Source organism: Lytechinus variegatus, chromosome 11 (assembly GCF_018143015.1).
Source record: "Lytechinus variegatus isolate NC3 chromosome 11, Lvar_3.0, whole genome shotgun sequence".
NCBI lineage: Eukaryota > Metazoa > Echinodermata > Echinoidea > Temnopleuroida > Toxopneustidae > Lytechinus > Lytechinus variegatus.
Window position 1 is genome coordinate 15,572,267 of NC_054750.1, and position 26,277 is coordinate 15,598,543.

Below are 26,277 nucleotides of genomic sequence, written 5' to 3' on the forward strand. Positions count from 1 at the left end.
GCGTTGTACAACACAAATAGCGAATATTCTTATTCGTGCAATGGTGCGAGATTTCGCATTCGGTGAAAGAAAGAAAGCTCTATTCAACTCGGCTAACGCCTCGTTGAATAGAGCATCTTTCTTTCACCTCATGCGAAATCTCGCACCATCGCACTCATGCCTATTCGCTATTTGTATATTGATGAATGCTCCCAAGCAATGATTATACTGAATAAAACCCATCCTTGCCTAGTGATGGAAAGTGAAACTGCAAAGATAACTGTCTTCATAGAATCTCATTTCTAAACATCCAATCTGATATACAGGAATAATTATTAGGATATAATATCACAAACACATCCACTTATCCTCTCTAGTCTCCGTTTAATCACACTTTCTTAATTTCCTCAAACAACGAGAGTGTTGCTGGTGCGAGCACATAATACTCCCGCCTGCAATGCAGAAAATGGAGTAATTGGTCATGCAAGAAAGTGGAAGGTGGCAACTTGAACCTTGACTTTTGACCTCAAAATCAATATAATTCCTGGGATCCATGCTAGTATCATACACACCAAATTATATGAGCCTAGATTAAGTTCAACTGAAATTATCGCACTTACAAGGACTTCAGATGGGTAAGTTGAAAACATGTCATGGTGACCTTGACCTTTGATCTTTTGACCTCAATATCAATAGGCTTCCTGGGATCCATGCTAGTATCATAGATACCAAATTATATGAACCTAGGTTAAGTTGAACTGAAGTTATCACGTTTACAAGGAAAAGTTAACGGATGGACGGACAGACTCCAAGCGTGATACCATAATACCTCTCGTAGGGTAGGATGGGCGTTTAAAAAAAAACAAAAAAACTCCTAAAACAATATCTGTTGAGAGCAGCAAGCTTGAAATCAGCCAATATCACGATCAACATACCTTAATAAGATTTCCTATTGCAGATGCATTGAGTTTCCTTACAGCCATACTCTTATCATTCAGGCCAGAGAGCAAGGACGCCAACAGCTTGCCTGGACAGTGAGGACAAAAGGAAAATGGTCTTTGAAAGAATATATCAATATTCGAAAACTGAAGACATGCATCAGTTTTAGGAAGAGCATTTAATCTGAGTATATTTTTTAAATGAATGGAAGTACAAAATGGAAGGAAAAGATGTTGTGATTAGAATGAGGATGAGGAAGATGATGACAACGATGATTATAATCTTACTATTGTTGTGATATTGCCTATGATAATAATGATCACAGAAATTATACTTTTGATTCTTCAAATTATGATGATGATTGATGATGGTGATAATAATGACCATAGTGCTCTTCTGTGATGTTGATAACAGTAATTGTAAAAATAATATTTCTTGATTTTGATGATAACCATGATGATGATATTCACAAACAATTAAAATAACTGAAAATACCTTCTCAATTACAAATGGAAAAAAAAACTTTTTCAGCCACTCCCATCTCCCCTTCCCCCTCCCTCCCTCATCTTTCAATTCCACTTACCTGCATGTGGTGTTAGATCTTGGGGGCACTGATTACTGAGCAGAATCAAGAAATTGGCGCAACCAGCCTACAAAACAAATAAAAAAATAAACTTAACAATATAAAAGTAAAGTAACCAAGAATCAGAGTAGAAGGAAACAAATAGAGCTGAGAAAAAGGATTAATACTTGATATGTTCAACTTGTACTAGAGCATAGTGCACGAATGATCACAAGCAAAAATTACAGGAAGCTAAAATCTTTTTAAAAGTATCAATTTCATTTCATTTGCGTTCTTTCTCTAATTTTGCTCTGAAATTGGAAAGATGAATATGATTTAGAGAGGGTTTTAGACAGGTGCATAAAACATGTGTAGCAAAGCAATATAGAAACAAAGATTGTCCATATTCATTTAAAAAATCTCATACGATTTGCAAAATCAAGTGACATTCTCATAGAATTAATTACATTAACCCTAGGTTAACTTGGAGCAAACTATTGTAGAGTGACGCATTGAGAAGTACTGATTTCAATACATTTTTTTTGCAGTCCCATATACTCAAGTTTGTGTACTATTCCAGGCAGGTGTCGGGTCATTTCAAAGCTCCGAAAATAATGTCACACATGTGCTTGTCTGCGTTGGTGATCTTGAGTGCGATCATTTTTCAGCATAAATTCCATGACTTGAAGAGTTAAGTTTATGTAAATAAACCAGATCTAGGGGACAATCGACCTTGATTTTAAAAACTCTCTCACAAAATTTTTGTTAAGTTTTTGATGAAATTTTTGAATGTTGAAATCTTACCTTGGTTCCTACGCCAATACCACTTCGTATAAGGTCGTTGACCCTTGGAGCTAGTTCATTGAGGACATTTGAATCTACATATTGCACACACTGAGAGAAGAATGAGGAGACAAAGTAAACAAAACCCTAAATCTTAAATATACATTCGATGAGAAGGAGGAAATTGACATAACTAATCTCTGTTTTGCAGTTCAGGTTCTTTCAATGAAATGACAACTATTTTGCTCGTTTAAATAAGCTGTACAAATCAGACTCTACTCAAAATTTGGGATTACTATTATCTCCTAGAATGATAGATATTCCCATACAAACAAGTTATATACATGTATAATATACTTTAATAACAAAAAATCACTTGTTTTGTCTATAAATAAATTGGAAGATTGAAAGGAAAGGCACTGAGCTGGATTCCTGTAATCAAATTTAAAACAGGATTCCCATGCAGCTTTTCCAATCTCTAATTGTACTGTCTACATGTATGTAGAAATTGGAAGATTCAGAAAGGGAAAGGTTGACTAATTGACAACTTCCAATTTCTGAATGTTAACAAAAAAAAAAAACTATCACACTTTGTTAGCAGAGCGTCATGGTAAAAAGAAATACACTATTATCATAATAAAGGATTTATATAGCGCACGTATCTACCTTGTTATGTGCTCAAGGCGCTCCTATAGCTAAGCTATTATATTCACACTACTATTAAAAACAGAATGGTTGTTTGATACAGCAGAACCAAAGGGCACAAAGTGTTGCAAATTTGAGGCTGCTTACCATTCTAATGGTTTCCATCATTGGAGATGATTTACTTGCATCTATCCGAGCAACGTCCAGCTGTTGAAAGAAGGAGAATATAAAATAGATTTTTAACACAACATGAGACAGGTTCGTGATGTGAAAATGTAGATTCATAAGCAGTCATCTCATCATTTGGTGTTAGTCCAAGTAGGAATTAGACAAAGCATGTAAAGCCCAACTGGACATTAAACAAATGGTAATTGGACTTAGACCAATGGCAATTAGACCAAATGCTTAGTGGATGAACCGGTTGTATACCAACAAGGGTTAGATCATGTGGGATTAAACCAAATAGAAAGTAGAAAAACTAATGATAATATAATATGCAACATTTACATAGTGCTTTATACAATGTTTCCAAGTGCTGCATACTATCAACCTGGCTTTAGCACGGCTACCCTGATCAGACGCTCAAGCATTCAAGGAATTTCTTCCGACCAGGTACCCGTTTACTACACCTCGACGGAGAGTGACAAATATAGATAAATGCCTTGCCAAAGGACGTGGAGTGCTGCGGTGGGATTCAAACCCCAGACCTTGTGGTTCAAAGTCGGGAGACTTATCCACGGAGCCGCTATACCTCTACAAAGTGGGTGTAGGCCCATCTGCTAATGATCATATGAGCTACACTCACCTTTTCTTGTGCATCTTTATCATTGCCTACATGAAGACTGATGTAGTTCATGACTTGGGGTTCTAAACCACTGAGTGCTTCAAGGAGGGCTGTTACTAGCTGGGGTATGTGAGGCTTGATGGAGTCACCTGCATTCTTACTCATTGCTACCAATGTTGAAAGACTGTGATAGTGATGGGTTGAAGAAAAGAAGAGGTGGAGGAAGAGAAGTCAGAGGAAGGAGATGAGAAACAACAAGGTTAAATATAAGTTTTAATGAAATAAAAGAGTGATATGGGGAACAAATTATGGGGGGAGGGGTGAACTTTCGATATATAATGGTGGGCCCCAAGTCTGCGCACCAAATAGTTTGAGTTAAGATTTAACATGAATTTCTTCTTATTTCACAAAATCTTTCAGTTAATAATGTTCCTTATATTATTAAGAGTAAGTGTACCAAATTTCTCATTTAAAAATGAATGAAAATATAGGATTTTCTTGAAAAAACTTCGGGCAGTCATTTTCAGATTGAAAATAAAAAAATGGTACCCCATTTTGGCGCACTCATTCCCTTTGCACACGATTCGGGGATATTGATGAGAAAGGCTGCATTTTGAGGCCGTCACATGAAATGCCCTAAATTCATTACTTTTCCACCATTTTAAGTCATATTTTGTTATGAATACCTGTCTATGTATTGCATGTGTAAGCTCGTGATCGTTGCGTATCTTCTTTTACTAGAATCGCGCAGATATGCGTTTGCGCAGACAAGGGGGACTGCGCAGACTTGGGGGAACTTGCCACACAAATACTGTTGAATAAAGAGCTAAATGTCAAACCAATAGCCTTGCATAAACATACATCTCCAAAGTGTGTCAGACTTAAAATATATGACTTCATAAACTGATTTATTAAAAATCCCCCCCCCCCATGGTTAACCTATTGCATACCGAAATTGGGTGGGTCATGAACAGAAGCTATGTGAATTACAACATCCAGTAGACAGCGGGTTTAATCAAGATACACACCTGAAAGTTCTGACCTCCGTGACTCTGCTTGGGAGACCCTTGAAGAGGCAAGGAAGAACCAAAGATATTGCTTGTTGACCTATTTTACCGTAGTTGATATCACACATCTTAACACACACCTGGTAAATGATATGGTAGGGTGGAGAGACAAATAAAAAAGAAATAACTACATTTTTTATAGGAAGAACCAAAGATATTGCTTGTTGACCTATTTTACCGTAGTTGATATCACACATCTTAACACACACCTGGTAAATGATATGGTAGGGTGGAGAGACAAATAAAAAAGAAATAACTACATTTTTTAATATGTAGTACAAGGGATATTGCATGTTGGCATATTAAACCATCATTCATGTCACACAACTTTGACACAAACTCAGTGAGCATTTCATAAATCTGTACGTAAGATACAAATGACTTTACACATGACAGGTGACACTTTCTTGGGCTTAACAACATATGATTAGGTAGCTGACATAGCATCAGATATCATGTTCCAGTCATGTGTTAAACTGTCACATGACAGGTGACACTTTCTTGGGCTTCATAATATATGATTAGGTAGCTGACATAGCATCAGATATCATGTTCCAGTCATGTGTTAAACTGTCACATGACAGGTAACACTTTCTTGGGCTTAACAACATATGATTAGGTAGCTGACATAGCATCAGATATCATGTTCCAGTCATGTGTTAACTGTCACAGGACAGGTGACACTTTCTTGGGCTTCATAATATATGATTAGGTAGCTGACATAGCATCAAATATCATGTTCCAGTCATGTGTTAAACTGTCACATATGTTCCATTCGAATTTTCAGAAAATGAGCAAAATGCGATTTGATTGCAAACAGTCGTAAGGTGTGCTGTGGCCTTAAAACTCTAGGTCTAATAACTGAACTTGCAACATTTCCTGACTTACCTTACTGAGAGATCTACATGCTGCTTCTGCTGCTTTCCTAACAGATTCCTGAAAGAAAATACACAATATACAAAAGAAATTATACATTTGATTATTTTATATATACAGAATCTGTGCAAATGTTTGCGTATATATATCGTCGCACACACCACGAACCGTCCTCTCTGCGCACTTCCATGCGAAAGTTAAGCGCACTGTATCTATTCCACGAACCGTCCTCTCTGTTACGTTGCCCACTGTGGCGTAAATAATTAACTTCAAGAAAATATAAAGATACGGGATGAAACTTTGGAACCTGAACTTTTTAACGAAGACACTGGTAAATAATTTGCTCTCCTTGTAGGTGCACTTATTGCTGGTTTAAAAAAACTTTTCTTTAAATGCGTTTTCTGCAAAAGTAACTTTCGCATCGAAGTGCGCAGAGAGGACGGTTTGTGGTGTGTGCGACGATATGGCAATAATGGTCCTTTTCATTAAATGACATTAGATTACAACAATGGAAATGCCACAAGTTCAGAGAGGAATCAAATTTAGTGTCACATACTAATGAGAAAAACAATAAAATATTCAATATTTCATATAATCAAATAAAAAGAAACCCCCCCAAAATAGTGAAGCCGTGAAATCATTGCTTCTCTCATCTGCATATTATCCTATCGTGCATATATCTGTTTTATAAAAATGAGTTAAACTTTGAAATGTCAAAACTTTTTTTATTGTTATCCATTCGATTCTGAAGATATTTTATGCATTATGCTTGTTTGATTTTCCTCTTTATTAAAACCAACCCAACCTTTTTTTTGGGGGGGGGGTCCTTTTGAGTTATATCATCTTCATATGTTATGAAAATGAAAAAAGAAAATCTAGTTGACAGTCATTTCTTACCTTGATGTCATCAAGAACCAAGAAGCATTTCTCCCAGAGCTCTGGCAGAGACTCAACGATGTCATCCACATTCCTTCCTCTCAGGAGATCACTCAGAGCTAAACAGCTATGGGTCAAGAGATAAAGAAAAAAACACAATGTTTTCACATTGTATTACAAGCACATATTAAAGATAAATAGCAATTTTACTGGCTCAATGAATGGTTTCATGACATTTGCTCTGGCGACAATTTCTGTGCTTTAAACTCTAATTGAATGACCAACTCCAACACTGGTTTTATCACTATACTCTACCCTAAACCTAACTCTAAACCTAAAATAAAACCCTATTGCAACCCTACCCCACCCCTTTCATCTGAGACGAAATTAAGACCTGAGCAATAGTTGCAAGAGCGAAAATTGTGTCACCACATGAATATATAGATGTAAACATAGTGGCCCGAATTCATAAAGGTGGTTTCGTTTGAAACCACGGTTTTTAGAAACTGTGGGATTTAGAAACCATGGTTTTTCAAAAACCATGGTTTCTAAAACACACAGTTTGAAACCACCTAAAACATTTGACTCAAAATCATGCCGAAAACCCACGGGTGAAACCACCTTTTGAATCGCAAAATCAGCAAAACCTACATGTACGGTTGAAACCATGGTTTCTGCAGAAACCACCTTTGTGAATTCCGGTCAGTATATCCCATTCTTTCTACTCTCCAGCATATGAAATCCAATCTGGCCAGTAAACATTCCAAGTCACTTAAAATCAGCACCCCTCACTTTCATTATTGTCACTTTTTTCTCTACACTTTGCACTGATGCAAAAATATATATATATATCCCTGTGTCTCCTGTTCTTTGCATTGTAGCCAATAACCAGCTTCATACAATCTTTGTTTCCTCAATCACTTTTCTTGGAAGATCCTCTATATCTGTTGCATATATCTTGCATTTTGAAAGTACATTTGTTAAACTTGAATGGAGAAATAATAAATTAATCAAAATTTGAATTCAAAGACTGATAAATCAACTCATATTACAATGACGGTTGGTAACAATTTTCTTACCTAGATTCTCTATTCCTCCACATACTGCTTGTGATATTGGTTAAGAGATCATCAATTATCTCTTTCAAGTATGTGTCCATCTAGAAATATCCCAAAGGAAAGATATATGAATATAAAGGTCAAGCTCACCCTCAAAATTTATTTATTTGAAATGACAGAAAAAAACAACTAAAAATAGGAAACAATAAAATAAAGTTCACCAAAGCTTGATACAAACTTAAAATATACAATGGCCACGTTTTACCAGAACTCTAAACTGATTGTTTCATTTTCCTGCTTTCATTAAAATCAACATGATATCAGGGTAGACTCCACATTTAATACAATAAAAACCGCCAAGGGTAAGCTGCACTTGCTAATAACTCACATCCACTTCATAACTTGTAATTTGTATCATTCAAATTATTCTAAGAAACTGTGCAGACAGAATTTGCTGATTTTTAGCTATTTTACATGTATGTACTTATCCAAATGGAGAAATCTAATAGAAAAATTCACATTTTTTAAAGGCATTTTTAAACAAGGGCTATAAAAAAGCTCAACGATGGCTATAAAAAGAGAGAACAATCCACTAAACATGGCTTCTAACAGCAAGTTGATCCTTGTGAAAATCCTGTGCATCAAACTGTGAGACATCATTTTTTTTATTGCCTAATGCACAGGTGTAGTATTTTTTAACCTCTCATGAGAAGATTTCTCTCTTGATAACAATCTTTACAAACAACACCTAATTCATGAAAAGTCCTCAAGGGCCCATTTCATAAAACTTGTTACAATAACAAATTAACAATAACAGTTTAAAACTATTGAAATCATTGGCCTGAATATGCAAAGGTGGTTTTGAAAACCCACGGTGGAACCCATGGTTTATGCAGATTTCCTGTCTAAATTACGTTTAATTTAGTGTGTATGGGCGCGTGTTAAAAAATGTCCTATGCTGATGCGCGCTTTTGTCACAGTGCGCCAAATTGATGCCTGTTACCATGGTTAGATATGCTATTTTATTCATGAGTCCAATGTTCGAAGAGTGGACTCATGAATAAAATAGCGTATCTAACCATGGTAACAGGCGTCAATTTGGCGCACTGTGACAAAAGCGCGCATCAGCATTGGACATTGTTTAATGTACGCGGTAAAATAAGCATAATTTATACTGGAAACCTGTATAAGCCATGGACCCAACCGTGGGTTTTGAAAACCACGTTTGTGAATACAGGCCATTAAGTTTAATTGGTTGACAGTAAATTTGCTATAAATATTATGCATTTGATATAATAACAAGTCTTTATAAAACGGGACCCAGGCATTGAATGAGACTTACCACCGTTTTGTTATCCTTGAGGACGTTAGCCCAGATACCTGTCATAGCTGCCCTGACTGAACCGTTGGGGTCGTAGAGGTAACGGAAGAGCTTAGGAACAATTTGAGGAAGGTACGGCTTCAACTGCTCCCCAGCCTGTGCTGCGATGGTGCCAAAACCAAAGGCTGCCCCCTAGTGGTTAAAAAAATCAATAAATAACCATGACTGACATTTATAGCAAGATCATGATCATTTGGTTTTGACTGCCATTCTGCACTCAACTTTGTTTAATATTGGCTACATCATGATCAAATAATCATGACTACTAATTCTGTACTCACCTGCCTAAGGGTCCATAGAGCATATAGTGATTAACTAGATGCACAATCAAATAATGTTGATTGACAATATTTCACTCACTTTAGTGATCCACATAATTTAATGATTGTCTAGATCATGATCAAATAATGTTGATTGCCAATTCTGCATTAACCTTTAAAAAATCCACATTTATTGTGATTGTTGACATCATGATCAAACAATATTGATTGCCAATTCTGCACTCACCTTCCTAGACGTCCACATAGTATCATGGTTGGCTAGATCATGATCAAACAATGTTAATTGCCACTTCTGCACTCATCTTCCTACATGTCCACATAGCATTGTGATTGGCTGGATTGTGATCAAACAATATTGATTGCCAATTCTGCACTCACCTTCCTAGATGTCCACATAGCATCATGGTTGGCCAGATCATGATCAATGTTAATTACCACTTCTACACTCATCTCCCTACATGTCCACAAAGCATTGTGATTGGCTAAATCATGATCAAACAATGATGATTGCCAATTCCACACTCACCTTCCTAGATGTCCACATAGCGTTGTGATTGGCTAGATGCATGAACTTGTAGATGAGATCCGGTTGATTGAGATCTGATGCCAAGGAACATAACTCTCGATACGTGGACAAACCTCCTCTGTAAAATACAAAAAGTAAATGAAATAAGCAAGAAATACAGTGAGATGTACTGCATGAGATCATAAAGTGGCAAATCTGGGTTCTATTAAAAAGAACCTGTTAAAATAACAAAATTGCGATTTATTGTGGAGCGTTGTGGCCCAGTGGATTAGTCTTCGGACTTTGAAACAGAGGGTCGTGGGTTCGAATCCCTTTATTAAAAAGAACCTGTTAAAATAACAAAATTGCGATTTATTGTGGAGCGTTGTGGCCCAGTGGATTAGTCTTCGGACTTTGAAACAGAGGGTCGTGGGTTCGAATCCCAGCCATGGCGCAATTTCCTTCAGCAAGAAACTGATCCACAATGTGCTGCACTCAACCCAGGTGAGGTAAATGGGTACCGGTAGGAAGTAATTCCTTTAAAAGCTGTGTGCGTTATGAACGCCTAGCTTAGCCGGGTAATATAGGAGCGCCTTGAGCACCTAACAAGGTGGATATGTGCGCAATATAAATATCCTATATTATTACACTTAAATGCTAATAAAAATTGTGGTATCGGATTAGAAGACTGTAACAAAGCTTACAGCTTGATTGTAGGGCTGATTTTTATGATTAATTACAATGTTTCTAATATGGAATCAAGCATATAAATCACTGGTCACTGTGAGGGTGTTGCAAGAAATATTTGCAATCAATCGCAAATATTCTGTTGCAATTTTATGATTGACTGATCAATTTTATCTGTAGCAAATCAAATTGCACACCTCGTTTCATGAAGCAGATTAGCGATCAATCACAAATTTGTAATTAACTGCATGACAAATGCTTGATTTAGGGAATAAAAACAGACTTGCAGACTTGAAAATGAATAAAGTATAAAGACAAATATCAATCAATGGAATTATCAAACTAGTTATTAGGCTGACCAACAGAAGAGTAAAAACTTACCCTTCAGGATTAGCGCCAAGGGTGCCCTCTTCAAACACCTTTGTGTCTGCCGTCACATTCTTCTTGGTGGATCTAAAAGGTAGAAGTTTCAGGTGAAAGCACTTTGTTTTAACCAAAAATCAAATGCATGGGTTTATATAATTTTCAATGAGCCTCCCTGCTAGAATAAAACAGATAAATGAATAAATGAACAAATAAATCATGCAGATGGATATATACTTTCAAGTAGATATTGTATTCAAGAGATATTGTAACATCATGCTCAATAAACAGATCACTGTGTACATGGTCCAGTCAATTTTTGTCATTTTTTCTCGGTATGAGTTTAGAATAGGCTTACTTGTAACACAAATTGAATTAAAAAAAAAATATTATACAAGTATAGTACACTACAACAATGAAGGAATTTCCAAGAACACCATGCATATCAACCACTCCCAAATGTCCTAACTTGTGATTTTAGTGGGGGTAATGTTGAAATATCCCCATCCACAAGAACATTTGTGTCAATCATCCTCCCCAACCATGGATACCGATCGACACCCATGAATGAACATCTTTGCAAACTGATATTACAAAAAGGGTTAAACAACATCCTTGCTGCATCACAACAAACATCTATTTTTTGGTAGAGATAAAATATAAGATTATAATAATTATTTAGTTTATTGTATGTTAGCGTACAGTAAGAAAAAGGCCAATTAAAAGGACGAAAAGGTACATGAACTTTAAAGTAAAAGTAGACCACTGCTAAAATGTAAACAGAAGTAGTGAAGAAGTACTAACCTTTTCCCAGTAGCTAGTGTATCCACTAGTGTATTGACCATGGCCTTCTTCTCCTCCTCGCTGCTTTGCTCATAGACGACACTCAGACCTTTGGATGCTACATCCTGGGTAAACGCTGCAAAATTTGAAAGTGCACCGTTAAGGTTTTCCCTTGTGACATAGCAATCGCAATGTCTTCAATGCAGTAGGAAATCAATGGTCGATATTCAATTTCACTGTTAGTCAAATATCTCCAGCAAAATATCACCTATAACATGATATATCACCCAGACTGAAAATTCATTGAATGCATTCATTATGAGCTGCAATTTTGTGAGAGTAAGAGAGGGGTTCTGTGCTTTTCAAAATCGACAATATTTTGGTCATATCATGTCACCGGGATACCATTATTGAATATTCAATATTCCTTCATTATTTCATTTATATCAAAATATCGCCCAGCACTAGAAATCAACAAGACATTTCATGACCCTTTTTAGTCTCTAGCACTTTTTGACACCAAAACCAGGATATCTTTCCTCAGAATAGTTTACTAGATACATGGCGCATAATAAATGCTGTATCTATGGTTCTGAAGTTGATAACATTGTATACTTGCATATCAGACTACAAATTCCAAGAAGGATCTACAAAATATGTTAATCCTACAGTGAAATGTTGTAAAAAAATCAAATTTTTAATGAAAAGGAATGATAAGATATTATGAATTTAGAAAATGATTTCAATTAATTCTTTGTTACATTATTGATGGATAAAAAGATAAATCCTTTTATTCCAAAGGAGTATGGACTAAAATTCTTAAGTCTGCAGTTAAATTGAAACCTTAATAGTACCACCCACTGCAGTCTGTTTACACTACAGCAGAGCTGCCAACTTGAACAAGAGCATTTCAGTATTTTAAAGTAGAAAATCAGTATTTTGGTGAGGAAATCAGTATTTCCGAAGAAATACCATAGGACAACACATAAAACTGAAACTTAGAAATCAGTATTTTGCATGAAACCATCAGTATTCTTCTCATTTCTCAGTACTAAATACTGAAAATCAGTACTAGTTGGCACCTCTCCTACAGCTACCAATGGCTGCTCTAGCTATCACTTTCGCTTACCACTATTTTCAGAAAGCATATCGATGAAAGCTGCCTGAACAGCTACCAGACGCTTCTGCAAGGACGGGTGACTACCGCACTTCTTGGCTACCGACAGCAACCAGAAACATGAAGCCTGTGGGGAGAACACAAGTCGAAATAATCATGGATTCTCATCTTGGGTGTTTAAGGGCCGAAGATAAACATTCACCCTGTGTTGTATTCATCGACCCATGCTGAATATGATACATGAAATTGTCCAGACAGCTGTAACTGGGTCAAGCAGTGAATGATAAACTGCATGGCAGCAGAACTAGGATTCAACAAATTAACTTTTGCTCAGAACCAATTAGAGTTACAGCATTTGTAATTGGGGAAAATCAATGGGGTGATTTTTACATAAAGATTTAATAAAACAACAAAGGTCTATCTCCTTCTAGTGCAAAAAATACATGATATGATGGGCAATTTCGCCCTCATGTCAGCCAAAATCACCTCTAAAATTTGCAAAATGGAAAGCTTCGGGGCAAAGTTACACCAAAATCTGTCTTAAAGAATATTCAAGAACATTACAAAAATCAATATTCTACACAATAATGAGATATGATTTTACAGCATTAACTGCTCCTTGAGCGAAAGAGTAGCCACTGAAAAGAAACAAAATTCCCTAAATTTTAGCAATCGCCCCGATGTGGTAAAAAAATAGCCCCCCCCCCAATAAAAACTATTTCCTACCCTGTCTTCATCTCACATACCTGTCTCTTATGATGGTTCTGGCTTGTGATCTCTTCGTTCAGTATCCTATTAAGGGTCCATTCCACCCAGTCTGTCTGGCCCTTCTTCAGTGATTTGATTGGGGCTAATTCACCTTCTTCTTCCATCCATACATCACGGCTTGACCTTGAGAGGGCACCCAACGACGCCTGTGAGATGGCATCACCGACGCTGAAGTGGATTTCCATCTGTTTGTTGTTATTGCTCTGTATCGAAAGGTACAGTAGAGATCATGGATGAAATCAAAGGACAGACCTTCGGCCCCACTTCTGAAAGAGTTACAACTATGGTGACTTTTCTATATTTTCTATAAAACTACCATGGAAACTTTGATTGTGATTTGCTCAGCCATGTTACAATGGTAAAGCTATGTAACTCTTCATGAAACTGTCAACAACATAGTACATGTTTTTTGCAGAGACCATGGATGGGAAAGTGTCCTTCTCTTTTGCAGTTCTTTCTTTTGGTGCCATATAAGGATTAATTCTGGCAAGCCACTATTAGTACTGGTCTAAGTTCTTTCATTCCTTTCTCTTCAAACAATATCTGTAGCCAATTGATTAAAAATATGAATTAAAAGCATCAAGATTTTTAAGATAGTATGAAAAATGGGTGCTGGACGGATATCATCTTATTTGAACAGATCTGCGGAGATGCGAAGATTCCACACGTAACCAGAATACAGTATAAGAAAAAGAATATAGGGTTTCAAAAAATGAGGAGCATTTAATGAAACAAATAGTGATTTTCAGACAATTGTTATAAGCTACCAAAATCCTTGCATCTGATTGGCTCAAAGAAAATTCGAAAATCTCTGAGTATTTTTTTCATGAAACAATCACATGTCTCAACAATGACCATCTTGTAATGTACTTACATTTGCAGATTTGATGAGGCCTTCTAGAACAGCTTGAGTAAACTTGAAGTTAGGATCACCAACTGGGAGGTATCCAAGGGTAATGCAGGCTTGCTCTTTTAGCTGTATAAAAGTGAAGAGATTTTATTCAAACAAGTTGAAAGGAAAATTGATGGATTGGTTCTTGGCAAGAGAAAAATATGTAAAGTAAAGACTACATGGATTTTGGAGTACATGCATTTGAAATGTATGCCTCTGCCACTGCCAGTACAAGGGTATATCACACACATACATTCTTGGAGTTTAAACTAATGACCTTTTTACCATGTGACCCACAAATCTCATCGGATTACCGGCACTCACGTATTCATACACGAACCGACTAAGTAGAGTTTGCAGTTGATTCCTCACATGGCTCTTGAAATATTGCGACAATAAGATATTTCAATAAATGTGATGGGATGGGACTCACAGACAGACAGAGAACTAAAAAATCTTTGGTGGGCAGAGGCATGAACATATATGCTTGGTGTGATCAGTGAACATATTTTCATACATAACGCCTTTCACCTTTGACCAGCAGACTTTCAGAGTAGCTTTGTTTACTATAAAAAGCCTAATGCCTGTAAGGAAGGGCCTAAAGGACCATTGGGTGCAGGTAATCTTTGAAGGATCTGGTTCAAGGCACCAGGCATCCAACCGGATTCAAGTCCAGTGTTCTTTCCCGATGAGTCTTCAAGCTCAGTTTGGTAAAGAGCTCTCAACACCAAAATGATTTTAGATCCGTTGGGAAAAAAATGAAAACATTCAACATACCACAATTTTTCTAGTCTTTGTTACTGAAATCTACGAACATTACCTTCTGAGAGAATTTAATGGAATCCAATTTCGCAATCAGCTTCTTGACCAGGGTGGCTTTAGTTGCTTCTGTTGTCCCTCCGCCTGAAGACTTCCCCCTCTTGCTATTTTTGGTCTCTTCCCCCCTACCATCTTCTGTCTGGGAGAGTTCACCATGAGGGATGGGAAGGGGTCCATTACGGGCTATCTCACCTAGGGCGAGGCAGGCTCCATGGCTAAATAGCATATTGCTATCATCGACATAAGAGACTGAAGCAGAGAGAGAAAAGGCCGACAGTAAAATCTTGCAAAAATGGTTTTAAAAAAATTAATGAAATGTAAGGTGAAAAAAGAAACTTTTCTTTGTCTTCTGGCTACAAAAAAAATATCATTGACCAATCACTCAACACAAAGTAAGTTTCGTCTAAAGTTTAGTGGATAAAGCCATACGAAAATTCATGATTAAAATCTTTTGCAGACAGGGATTGTTAATACACCTTCCTCAAAAATCAAAAAGAAAAACTTCTCACCCAAAAGATTGGTTGCCTTGGTGATTGTAGACTGAAGTGCATCTTGGGAAGACGTCTTATCGACCTCCATGTCTTCAACGACCAAGTCTTGGGAAGCCTTCTTGGTTTTGTGGAGGTAGCGTCCAATGGTGTATCCGAGTGCAAGCATTGATCCATGCTGTCCCTCTACAGACTGAATAAATGAGAGGCAAATCATACTGCTCATCAATTGAGGGCTTCATATGGTTCATGAACAATATGTATCAATTTATATAATGTATCTGATTACAGGCAAAATAGATTATATGTTCACATAGTAATTATTTACCATTTCAAGAAATACAAATTTTTACTTTAAATGATGTAAAACTTCTAATATTGTATCATTGCCATCATACATTCAATTTTCACAGGGAATTTCACTGCTACTGCTATACATGTTAACTTTTCTATTTACTCAACTCAGTATGCATTTTGAGGGAAATAAGGATAGAAATTTGTGATGCAATCAGGTTAGAACAATTAGGGACAAAATAAGAAAATGTGAGTGGATACTAACCTGGTCTTTAGCTGACTTGATGAGTCCGATCAGAATGGCATTGAGTTTCTCAGTATTAGTCATACATGCCACAACGGCATACAGTTGAGCGGCCCATTCCCTCATCGGCTCAGATAAACCAAATACAAAGTTCTACAAGTAAAGCATCAAAATGACAATAATAATATCCTATCATCATATAGCGTTTGTATCTATTGCAACATTTTGTAATAACGGGCACAATGATTGAGAAAAAATGCCATGATAACAAGAAAGAAAAAAAAAGGAACCATAATCACCTTGATCCAATCAAGCTTGTTGATGTAATGCCCTGCAAGTTTGTTTGGTGCCATGGCAACCAGCTCAAGCAAGCAGTACATGACATCGGGACTCCCCGCCCCATTGAGCAGCTGACCAATCAGAGCCATGTACGAGAGGGCGGGGTTACGTTCTGTGCTCGATGAGTTTCCCTTGCTCCTGGATGCCTGTGGGGTGGGGTTGGTGAGGGTTTGCTGGAGGTAGCGACTGACCATGGGGGCTTTGTTCTCGAGCGGGAGGGGTTCTCGTACCTCAGGGGGGAGGTCGGTGCCGGCGTCGTGGAGCAAGCAAGATCGAAGATAAAAGATTACCTACATGTAAACAGATAAAGACAAAATATAAAAACAAATGAATCTTCTAGCAGTGCTTTAGGTTTTTAATATAAGATGAATTCAGTAAATCTTTTAGTAAATATAAAGAAATACACAAGGACCTGTAATCCTTGTCAAAAATTTGTCTTTCATTGCTATTGCATTTAAAACTGCATTAAAACATAGGTGTGATTATCATTAATGGTGCTAAATACATTCATGCTTGCACTTCTATTTCGTGATACCAAACAGCTAACCCAATGAAACATGTGATGGTAATTTTGTGATTGTGTTTTTTAAACTAAGATTTCATGAATTCATAAACTTAGGTTCGTGTAAATTCCCAATCTGTGATTATATTGCGAAAAATTAACCAAGGCTGAAATCACTGTTTGCTGCAAATTCTTCAGATTAACTTTAATTGAACTCAACTTACGTGTTTGAAAGTCTCTGGACGAAAGGCTAGATGTGTTGTACCAGTGACGTATCTAGATGAACTCTTGACTCTCTGACTAGCCTAGAAAAAAAATGAAAATTTACTTGATAAATTATTTGTAATTCCAGGTTACGATTCAAGGATTATCATACATGATTTTCGAAAACTTAATAAAATCTGAAAATATGATTGTTTTTCTTCCTAAAAATGTTGATAGTTTTCTGAATCTATAACATAGATCCATGATTCGTGAAGGTTACATAATTGAACACTCTCTACCAAATATGTTTCTCAAAATAGTGGCTGAAATACAGCTGATGAAAGTTATATATAAAGAACCACCTTATATCTTTTGTACCAACCAATGATATGATTTAATGATATAAGGCAACATTTCTGCAAAGGTTGGAAAGCCTAGTGTCTGAACCACCTTAAAGTGGTACCAAATTAAGGGATCAATCAGGTTTTCCAAATATAAGACACCATTTCTGCATATGAAGAGCTCACTTGCAAAAGGGGTTAGGTCCATTTCTCATCAAATTTGATTTTTATGACTCAATGTATAGACTTTTAGTAACTTTATTACAGGATACCAAAGAAAAGTTGAAATTCCTATTAAAAAGTGAACTTTTTTTCAAAAGGGGTTAGGTCCATTTTAGTTCGATTGCAAAAGGGGTTAGGTCCACACAGATTTTTTTTGAAAAAGAATATCATTGCAACCAAACTCTTCTGAAGAACTCATTTGTCAAAGGGGTTAGGTCCATTTTTAATAAATTTTATTGTTTTCTGTCTCTAAATTTTTAGTCACTCTGATGATACCAAAGAAAATTTAAAATTCAAATGAAAACGTGAATGAAAGTGACAAAGAAAAATCACTTTTTTAATCAAAAGAGATTGGATTAATTTCAGTCTACTTGCAAAAGGGGTTAGGTCCACTTATAATTTTTTTCAATACATAGAAAAAAATTGAAGTCAGGTAGATTTCTTTTATACCCAATTTAATGTTCACATGATATGGTAGTACATCATGTCATTTTAGTTTCTCATAACTTTTGCAACTAAACTCTTCATATGTTGGTAAAGGTCTGGTGTCTGAATCACATTAAAATGGTACCAAGAACAGATATCACTAACCTTTTCACCAATATAAGGCACTATCTCTGCGAATGTTGGTACCAGTCTGGTCTCTTAGCCATCTTATACTGGCACAAAGTCAATGGTTCACTAACCTTTTCACTGATGTAAGGCACCATCTCTGCGAATGTTGGTACAGGTCTGGTATCTGAGGCTTCTCCTTCTACCCTCTCATAGTCCTCAAACTGCCTTCTAAGCTTTAGTGCTCTTACTGCTTCTTGATGAATATCCTCTTTGCTGTAATATGAAAAAAAAATATTCAGGTTTTTATAAAAAAAAACTATTTGTTTGAGCCCTTTTGGCATGTAAGATGTTTTAATAAATAAAGTTGATATGATTGTTGAACTATGAATATGAAGTGGACTGAACATTTTACTCAGTATGTACAATGCACGCGAGCGCTGTGCATGTATATATGGGCACTAGCAGTGCATGGAGCTGCTAGCGGAGGGAGTTCTGAATCCGTGCGTGCAACTCTCGCATGCGGTGCTGGCGCTGAACAATTTGGCAAGTTACCACCAATATATGTGAGTGCCCCCCCCCCCCCCCTCTCTCCCAGGACAGCATCCAAGTCCACTGATCAACAAAGTTGAGTAGGCTTGTTGATTGCAGATTAAAAGCATTTAGATCTCACTCAATTCTTACTGCGATGGAATTTTGGCTCGTGATAACGCCATGCACGCAAAAAAACAGTTCAATATTGTACATTTGGGATGGGAGAAAATTTTGATGTTCTTGATTTTGATAAGGGAGAGACAATGAGAGATCCAATGCTCCCTACTAATACTCACCTGTCTCCTGTAGCAAGGAGTAAGGCATATCTTGATGCTACATGATGGTTAGGAAACACAGTTGCTGCGTAGTGGACAGCCGTCTTTCTGGCTTGAGGTTCAGACTGTGGACAAAGAGAAAGGCTTTTTCTTAGGTAACTTGTCAAAAGTCCGTGCCACATCTTTAAGCTGGAATCCCCCTAAAAAAAGGGCACTTTGTGTCTTTTCCTGCATTACCCATTATTTTTTTCTACGATGAAGTATAAGGAGAGTCTGCTTGCGGTATTCCCAATTGAAAGACATGGATCTGACTATTGACAAGGTACCTAAATACATATCATAGATTAATGATATCACAAAGGAACAAAGAAGTGAAGCAATATATCAAAGACTGTGTAACAGAGTATCGCCAGATAGTCGTTTCATTTAAAGATATTTATACTACCCTACCCTCTCAAACAAAGCAGGTGCACATTAGACAAAGTTTCAATGTTGATGGATTCACACTTTACAAATTGATTTCTTCTTCTAGGTAAAATTTCATAGAAATACACTGGTACTGCTACACGCATGTATGACATACATGTATGGCTGATTAACCACCATGCTATATTGCCTTGGCATAAATGTAAATCAGACACATTCTAATCTTTATGCAAAATTACAATATTGTTACTTGTTTCGTTATGTCATATCAATGAGGCTATTACATGTAAGTCAATGAGGCAAGATCGAACATCTTTCCATCTCATCATGTAGATGGTACATTAAAGCTATTCACACTACATTTAACAACATAACTGAAGGCTATACCTTTTCAATGTTGGCCATAATGAGAACTTCCATGATCTGAATAAGGGGTTCCTGGATACCTTTGTAAGCCACAGCCATCAGGGTCAGTGCCTCCTGTACATGTAAGCGGGTATCATCTTCTTCCTAGGGAAGATAAAGGGAAATCAAAACTGCATAAGAGCAAGTCATTAATATAGCTGTAATAATTATACTTGCTTATATAGCGCTCTTTGTCAAGAGTCTCTAAGCGCTCTACAGTATATGCAGCATAATTACCCTGGCTTTAGCAGTGCAGCTGTTACGCGCACTGCGTTTCAAGGAATAAATTCCTGCCAGGTACCCATTTACCTCACCTGGGTTGAATGCAGCACATTGTGGATAAATTTCTTGCTGAAGGAAATTATGCCATGGTTGGGACTCTGTTTCAGAGTCCGGAGACTAATCCACTGGGCCACAGCGCTCCACACTGTAATAACCCTTCTTGTCAAACCAACCCCCATTTATCTCCATACTTGCTGATAATCTGATCATTCAAAGGGAGCTTAAGACAAATACTTAGTGCTCACAGATTGCTTATTACCCTGTTCGTTGGATTTAATCAATCATTCCTGCACAAAATGCATGCCCATTTTCCGCACCCTGCGAAGCAGTGTATTATCTTATTCAACTTCATGAACCGCTCAAGCCATGATAATTTTAGAGCATTACAAATTTTAAATGAACTACAAAACAGAACTAGAAATGAGATAAATAGATCCTCTACGTCTATAAAATCATGACAGAGTTTAACATCTGAAGTAATTTACCTTACATACAGCATCAAAGAATTGTTGTAGAAGTCCCATATCTTTGGTGAATAGCTGTGGTAGTCTCCTGAATAATTAGATATGAATATATAGAGACATCATTAGTTTCATAGTAATCTCTTTTTAAAAATAATATATTCATAAAATTCCCATCTTTTTCTGAACAATCAGTCCCATCTTAGAACATTCAGAAATCTCTCACATAAGCGAAGGGGCAGAATACATTTAACCCAATTTCATTAACAGGGGAGCATTTCATCAATATTTTTGTCTGACAAGTTGTCCGAGCTGACAAATTTCTTTGATTCTGATTGGCTGTGAGGCACTGTTACTATGGTAACTGTCAGATAAAACGTCTGACAATTTTTTTTTCATGAAAAGCTCCCCTGATAAGCTGACAAAGCTTTTCAATGATGTATATATACATATCGCGACTCATTTCGTTCATTGATTCAGGGAAATAGTACACAACAAATTGAAATGATTTTTTTTTTAATTATGGGTAACCAGAGTTGGAAACTTTGGATGAGTACATAGGAATTATTTTTCCATCAATTTTTGTTTAATTTAATATGAATTTATTTTTTATCATTTATCAACCATTCTCATGAGGTGGGAATGTATATACATGTAGGTTGCTCTACAAACTACAATGTAGTTGACTAGTAAATTCTCAATGAGAGGTTCTCAAAATTTTTCCTGGAAGGGCCACAAGGGACTCCAGTGAAACCTGAAGGGGCCAAAGACAAAAAAAAAGTTTGCAAAATGCACATCAAGAGTGCAAAGCATGAAGTGCCTTGTAGCCAAGGTCCAGCTGGGTACGGCCCGCAGGCCATACTTTAAGAATCTCTATTCTAGATCACTTCAGTGATGCTTGTGTACATGTTAACATACAATGATACATGTATTCCTATTCCTCTTTCACCCCACTTTTTCTTTTCATATTTTTGCAGTCAAAATTATTATTATTTTTGTAACAGTTGGCAGCACTTTATAACTATTCAAACATGCACTGAAAAGTATACAAGGTATTATGAGATATTACACTTACTTTGATAACCTTCCAACAGCAACATAAGCAAGGCTCCTAAGTTTCACATTCTACAAGAAAATAAAAATCTCAAATTTAAAATCCAATCTAACATCTATCAAATCCAGATACACTATGCTAAGTTCTTAATGTCATAGCTACAATGGAAACAAGGGAAATGGGACAGTATAATACCTTATATTCCTTTCCTCAGCGGTCCATATTACATAATCTGGGGCTCATAACACAAAGGTTTATGAAATAGCCTATCAAGATCATCGTTGCATGCACATTTTGCTCATAGACTAAGAACCAATCAGAATTGATCTTTCAAATTAACAATTAATCACTAAGCTTTGTTTCATAGGGCCCTGAACTAACGACTGATAAATATATCAATGATCTTTTATAGCACTCTACAAAATATTACATATAATAATATTATCAACAGAGTATTTCTAAAGCGCCAAATCCACATTATGTGCTCAATGCGCTGAAATATACTTGGCATATTATTATTACCCCGGCTGTAGCTGAGCGGCAATATAGGTGCTAAAGCATTTAAGGAATGAATTCTACTGGGTACCCATTTACCTCACCCGGGTCGAGTGCAGCACAATGTGGATAAATTTCTTGCCGAAGGAAATTACGCCATGGCTGGGTTTCGAACCCACGACCCTCTGTTTCAAAGTCCGCAGACTAATCCACTGGGCCACAACGCTCCACGTTATATATGCTACAAAACATGAATGAATCAGGCCCGACAATATCAGATGATATTCCAGAATTCTACATACATTCCTTATATCCAAAAGAAAAGAAAAAAAAAATATCACTACGCTTCTACGCATTCATATTCTTATAGCTTACATCTTTGGCTTCAGCGATGAGTTTGACCATCCCTGATAGTAGGATAGGTCCCATTGGTTGCATACGGGCATCACTGCAAGCTGCACAGAGATGGTGGACAAACTGAACAGCCATGGATTTCAGCTTGTTGTTGGAGTTTGCACCATACAAGCAGTCAAAGATCACCTGTGTTAGATTTAGAAAAGGGAAATTATTTCCATTAAATGTAGTAGCAATCACCAATCTAAGTCATACACAGTATACAATCCTATAAGCAAAGGTATTCCCTGCACAAAGCCCACAGGAATTACAGAATTATGTAGTCAACAGATAATCAAATGTTTAAAATATATTGCTTTAGTGCGATTCGCAAGTTTACACTTTGGGTGGTATTCTCATATCAGTGGTGTAAACCACTCTTTAATGGAGTGCCATTTGCCACCACATTCATCACGAGCAATCTAATTTAATAATATGGTCAAATATTTTTCCCCAAAAATAATTATGCTATGAAATGAGAAAAGGATAATGTGAGGATTAAACATATCTCAATTAATTGTTTGGAACATTACCTCTGTCATGATTAATACAAAAGAAAGATTAATACAAAAGAAAGATGAAACCAACAAGATGAAACTGAGCATTCCATAGGAGTGTGAACTAAAATTTCTGTTTAATCTGGGGCTAAACCTGGTGGGTTTTCCTAATGCTGTTTGTAAGTTAAGAGCGACTTTAAGAACGACTGGTGATCCTTTCTTGTGGTAAATGGAATATTCATTGGCGATGATTTACTGCAAAAGAAAGGTTCACCAAACTTGCTCTTATCTTACAAACAGCTTTATGAAACGGCCCCCTGGATTTAACTACCTTTAAAATCTTTACCTGAACACATGCTGGAAACTGGTCTGCAGCTAGTCTTGATCTCAGGAGATATGGGAAGAGTTTTAATCTGGTTCTGGTGCCAACAGGAGATCGCTTGTCTTCTTGCTTTGGTGTAGGCTGAGAAAATATCACACAAAAATCATTTCTTAGTACATAAATAGCAAATGAATGATGAGAGTGCGATAGTATAAAAATAACGAATAGGCATGAGTGCGATGGTGCATGAGGTGAAAGAAAGATGCTCTATTTCTTTCTTTCACCGAATGCGAAATCTCGCACCATTGCACGAATAACAATATTCGTTATTTTTGTTGTACAACGCCTCAGAATCTAGCGAAAATATGAAAAAACAAGAGTTTTTCCCTCCAGTAATCTATGAAAAGGGAGCAAAAATATTGAAAGCGAAAAGCAAAATCCCTCAAGCCGGGCCCACAAACGTACATGATCTTGGACAGCATTGCGCATTTAGCCAGCGGGCTGTACGCGCATTGTCCCCTTACTTAATCAATGAAATCGCATTGTGACGTCACCACCTAAAGCCGTGCAACGGTACATTTTGGATGGTACGTCTTGTGTGCAACGGTAAGAATGTGTGACATTCAGCCTCACATTTGATCGCGTACAACAAGCTAAGTAGGCGTTGTACAGTATGAAATATAGCATGATGTGATGGCATGATCGAGCCATTCAACAAACCAATGCAAGGTTGAAAATAAATGTGTCTCCTTCACCAAATGTAAACTTTTGCACCACTACACGAAAATAGTGCATTTGTGCAGAATAACATCTTAAAGGTCGAGAAATTCATGGCAATCAGGAATAACAGTCAATTCTTTGGAGGGTATCTAATGTTTTTTTTTTATAAATGGGAAAATCTTCCTTTTTATTTACCTGTCCTTTGACTGCTACACTGCCTTGAAACAGGGTGTATAGTCTTCTTACAATGGTCATGTCATTCCAATCGATTCCACTGTCATATAAAAATATCAATACATACAAATGAGTAGTATCATATACACATATCATGAAATATGAACATTCAGTTACAAAGATTTTACCTAATAATAGCAAACTTGTAATATTACTAAAAAAATTCTCAATATTTCCGCCTAGAACAAATATACTTCTACTCAAAGTCTTTGTGAGCGTGGCTAGAAACTTCAATTAATTGAAAGTGAATTTAATGTTCGTACATCAATCACAAAACTTTTAATTAATTGCATCTCGGCAATCTGCTGCCAGTTTGCTTCTTAAAACAGAAAGTATAGACTGATTAACTTATACTAAATTTGATCTATAAAATGGAAATGCATCATTGAAAATTAAAATCAATTGCAAAAATGTTCTTGCAATACCCATATGGTAGTGCACAATTGCTCTTTTTTCTTGAGCTTTTGATTCAATTCCACTGCGCTATAACTGGCAGAGTTCGTAATTATTGAAATTTCATTTGATGCACATGTTAAAAGTATTTTCTAGTTTTAGCTTCATAACATATCTTTCATATAAATGTTTGTATATCTTTGATTTCTATGTTACGCCGCCACCGTCGGAAAAGCGGCGCCTACAGCCTTGCTCTGCAATGCAAGCGAGACAATAAAACAAATAAATGAACGAACAACCAAACAAATGAATAGAAAAGCAAAAAAAATAATAATTAATAAATGAACAAAATTATTGGAATTTGTTTATATAACTCACCTATGAATTTTCTTTAGAAAGACATCAGCTGCTGTTGCCACACTGGTAATAATAGGACACGAGGAACATCCATAAGCAAGTTTCAGTTTCAATTTTATATCATATAATCTGTCTTATTTATTGGTAAATCATCGGTGCATAAAGATCAACCAGAGGTGAACTAAAGAACAGTTCCACAAAGTATAGCAAATGTAAACCAACTCATTACACAAAATTTCTAATCAGTTACAACTAATTAAGTATGACTTATTATTAGGAGCCTGCAAAACACTGCCATTACTTTTTCCAAATCGAGGGGCTCATTAGAATAGTGATTTCAACTTACATGTAATCCCCAACTAATGACACTTCAGACAAAATAATTGCAAGAGTGATTTCCTGATTTTTATCATCTCTTATACATAAATGTGATGTGACACTACTGCTGTAAGACATGATACAGACATTCATTTTCATATGATTTTATGGGTAGTATATTAGGTAACTTAAAAACAAGAATTGTGTATTCTTAAAAGAGACTACACCTGAATTTCAACGGTTTCTATATTAACTATTTTCAAGGTTACACTACCATATGTTAATCTCCTTAAAATTACTCGTGACTGTTAAGAAACGTAACGTTATCGAGCCAATCAGAACTTCAGATTCTTTTCTCTATCTAAAAAGTGCCATATGAATCAAGAATGGAATTGTGAGAAAGTAGAATGAATTTTCTAATGATATAAAGTTGTATTGAGTAATTTTTTTCAGGTTCAAAGTCCATTTGTTTATCAAAATATCTTATTCAAAACAAATAACCTATATAAAATGGGCAACGTTTGCTCTTTTGAAGGGTACACAAATATCAAGTTTTATTTGAAGATGAAATTCTTCTAGATAGAAAGTCTAGTTATTCATTTTATAGTGCAAGAAGATGAATTCAGCGGAGAGGATTCGGATACAAGTAATCTTGTTATGTATATTTTGACTGAGTGAAATAAGTTAAGTACAATGCCCATTGTTTGGTTGTTTCTAATGTTCCTTTTTTCTGCTGAAAGAAGTAACAAGTTTATATTTT

The 26,277-nt window shown here is 36.3% G+C and overlaps 1 protein-coding gene across 2 annotated transcripts in view; it reads right to left on the minus strand.

Annotated features, from left to right (window-relative positions):
- LOC121424445 (proteasome adapter and scaffold protein ECM29-like) overlaps positions 1–26,277 on the minus strand; it is a 59,681-nt gene that overhangs the window by 16,617 nt on the left and 16,787 nt on the right. For both annotated transcript variants that reach the window (XM_041620134.1, XM_041620133.1), the window contains exons 8-38: positions 25,221–25,262; positions 24,411–24,489; positions 23,520–23,636; positions 22,659–22,823; positions 21,810–21,859; positions 20,759–20,825; positions 19,974–20,096; positions 19,182–19,285; positions 18,486–18,627; positions 17,257–17,337; positions 16,491–16,820; positions 16,213–16,344; positions 15,675–15,846; positions 15,167–15,414; positions 14,329–14,430; positions 13,433–13,657; positions 12,699–12,813; positions 11,591–11,705; positions 10,805–10,876; positions 9,758–9,875; positions 8,912–9,082; positions 7,591–7,670; positions 6,533–6,638; positions 5,648–5,695; positions 4,909–4,968; positions 4,721–4,779; positions 3,714–3,876; positions 3,056–3,115; positions 2,285–2,374; positions 1,502–1,568; positions 915–1,006 (exon numbers count right to left, since the gene is read on the minus strand). In XM_041620134.1, coding sequence (XP_041476068.1) covers positions 915–1,006; positions 1,502–1,568; positions 2,285–2,374; positions 3,056–3,115; positions 3,714–3,876; positions 4,721–4,779; positions 4,909–4,968; positions 5,648–5,695; positions 6,533–6,638; positions 7,591–7,670; positions 8,912–9,082; positions 9,758–9,875; positions 10,805–10,876; positions 11,591–11,705; positions 12,699–12,813; positions 13,433–13,657; positions 14,329–14,430; positions 15,167–15,414; positions 15,675–15,846; positions 16,213–16,344; positions 16,491–16,820; positions 17,257–17,337; positions 18,486–18,627; positions 19,182–19,285; positions 19,974–20,096; positions 20,759–20,825; positions 21,810–21,859; positions 22,659–22,823; positions 23,520–23,636; positions 24,411–24,489; positions 25,221–25,262 — 3,595 coding nt within the window. The remainder of the gene's footprint in view (positions 1–914; positions 1,007–1,501; positions 1,569–2,284; positions 2,375–3,055; positions 3,116–3,713; positions 3,877–4,720; positions 4,780–4,908; positions 4,969–5,647; positions 5,696–6,532; positions 6,639–7,590; positions 7,671–8,911; positions 9,083–9,757; positions 9,876–10,804; positions 10,877–11,590; positions 11,706–12,698; positions 12,814–13,432; positions 13,658–14,328; positions 14,431–15,166; positions 15,415–15,674; positions 15,847–16,212; positions 16,345–16,490; positions 16,821–17,256; positions 17,338–18,485; positions 18,628–19,181; positions 19,286–19,973; positions 20,097–20,758; positions 20,826–21,809; positions 21,860–22,658; positions 22,824–23,519; positions 23,637–24,410; positions 24,490–25,220; positions 25,263–26,277) is intronic.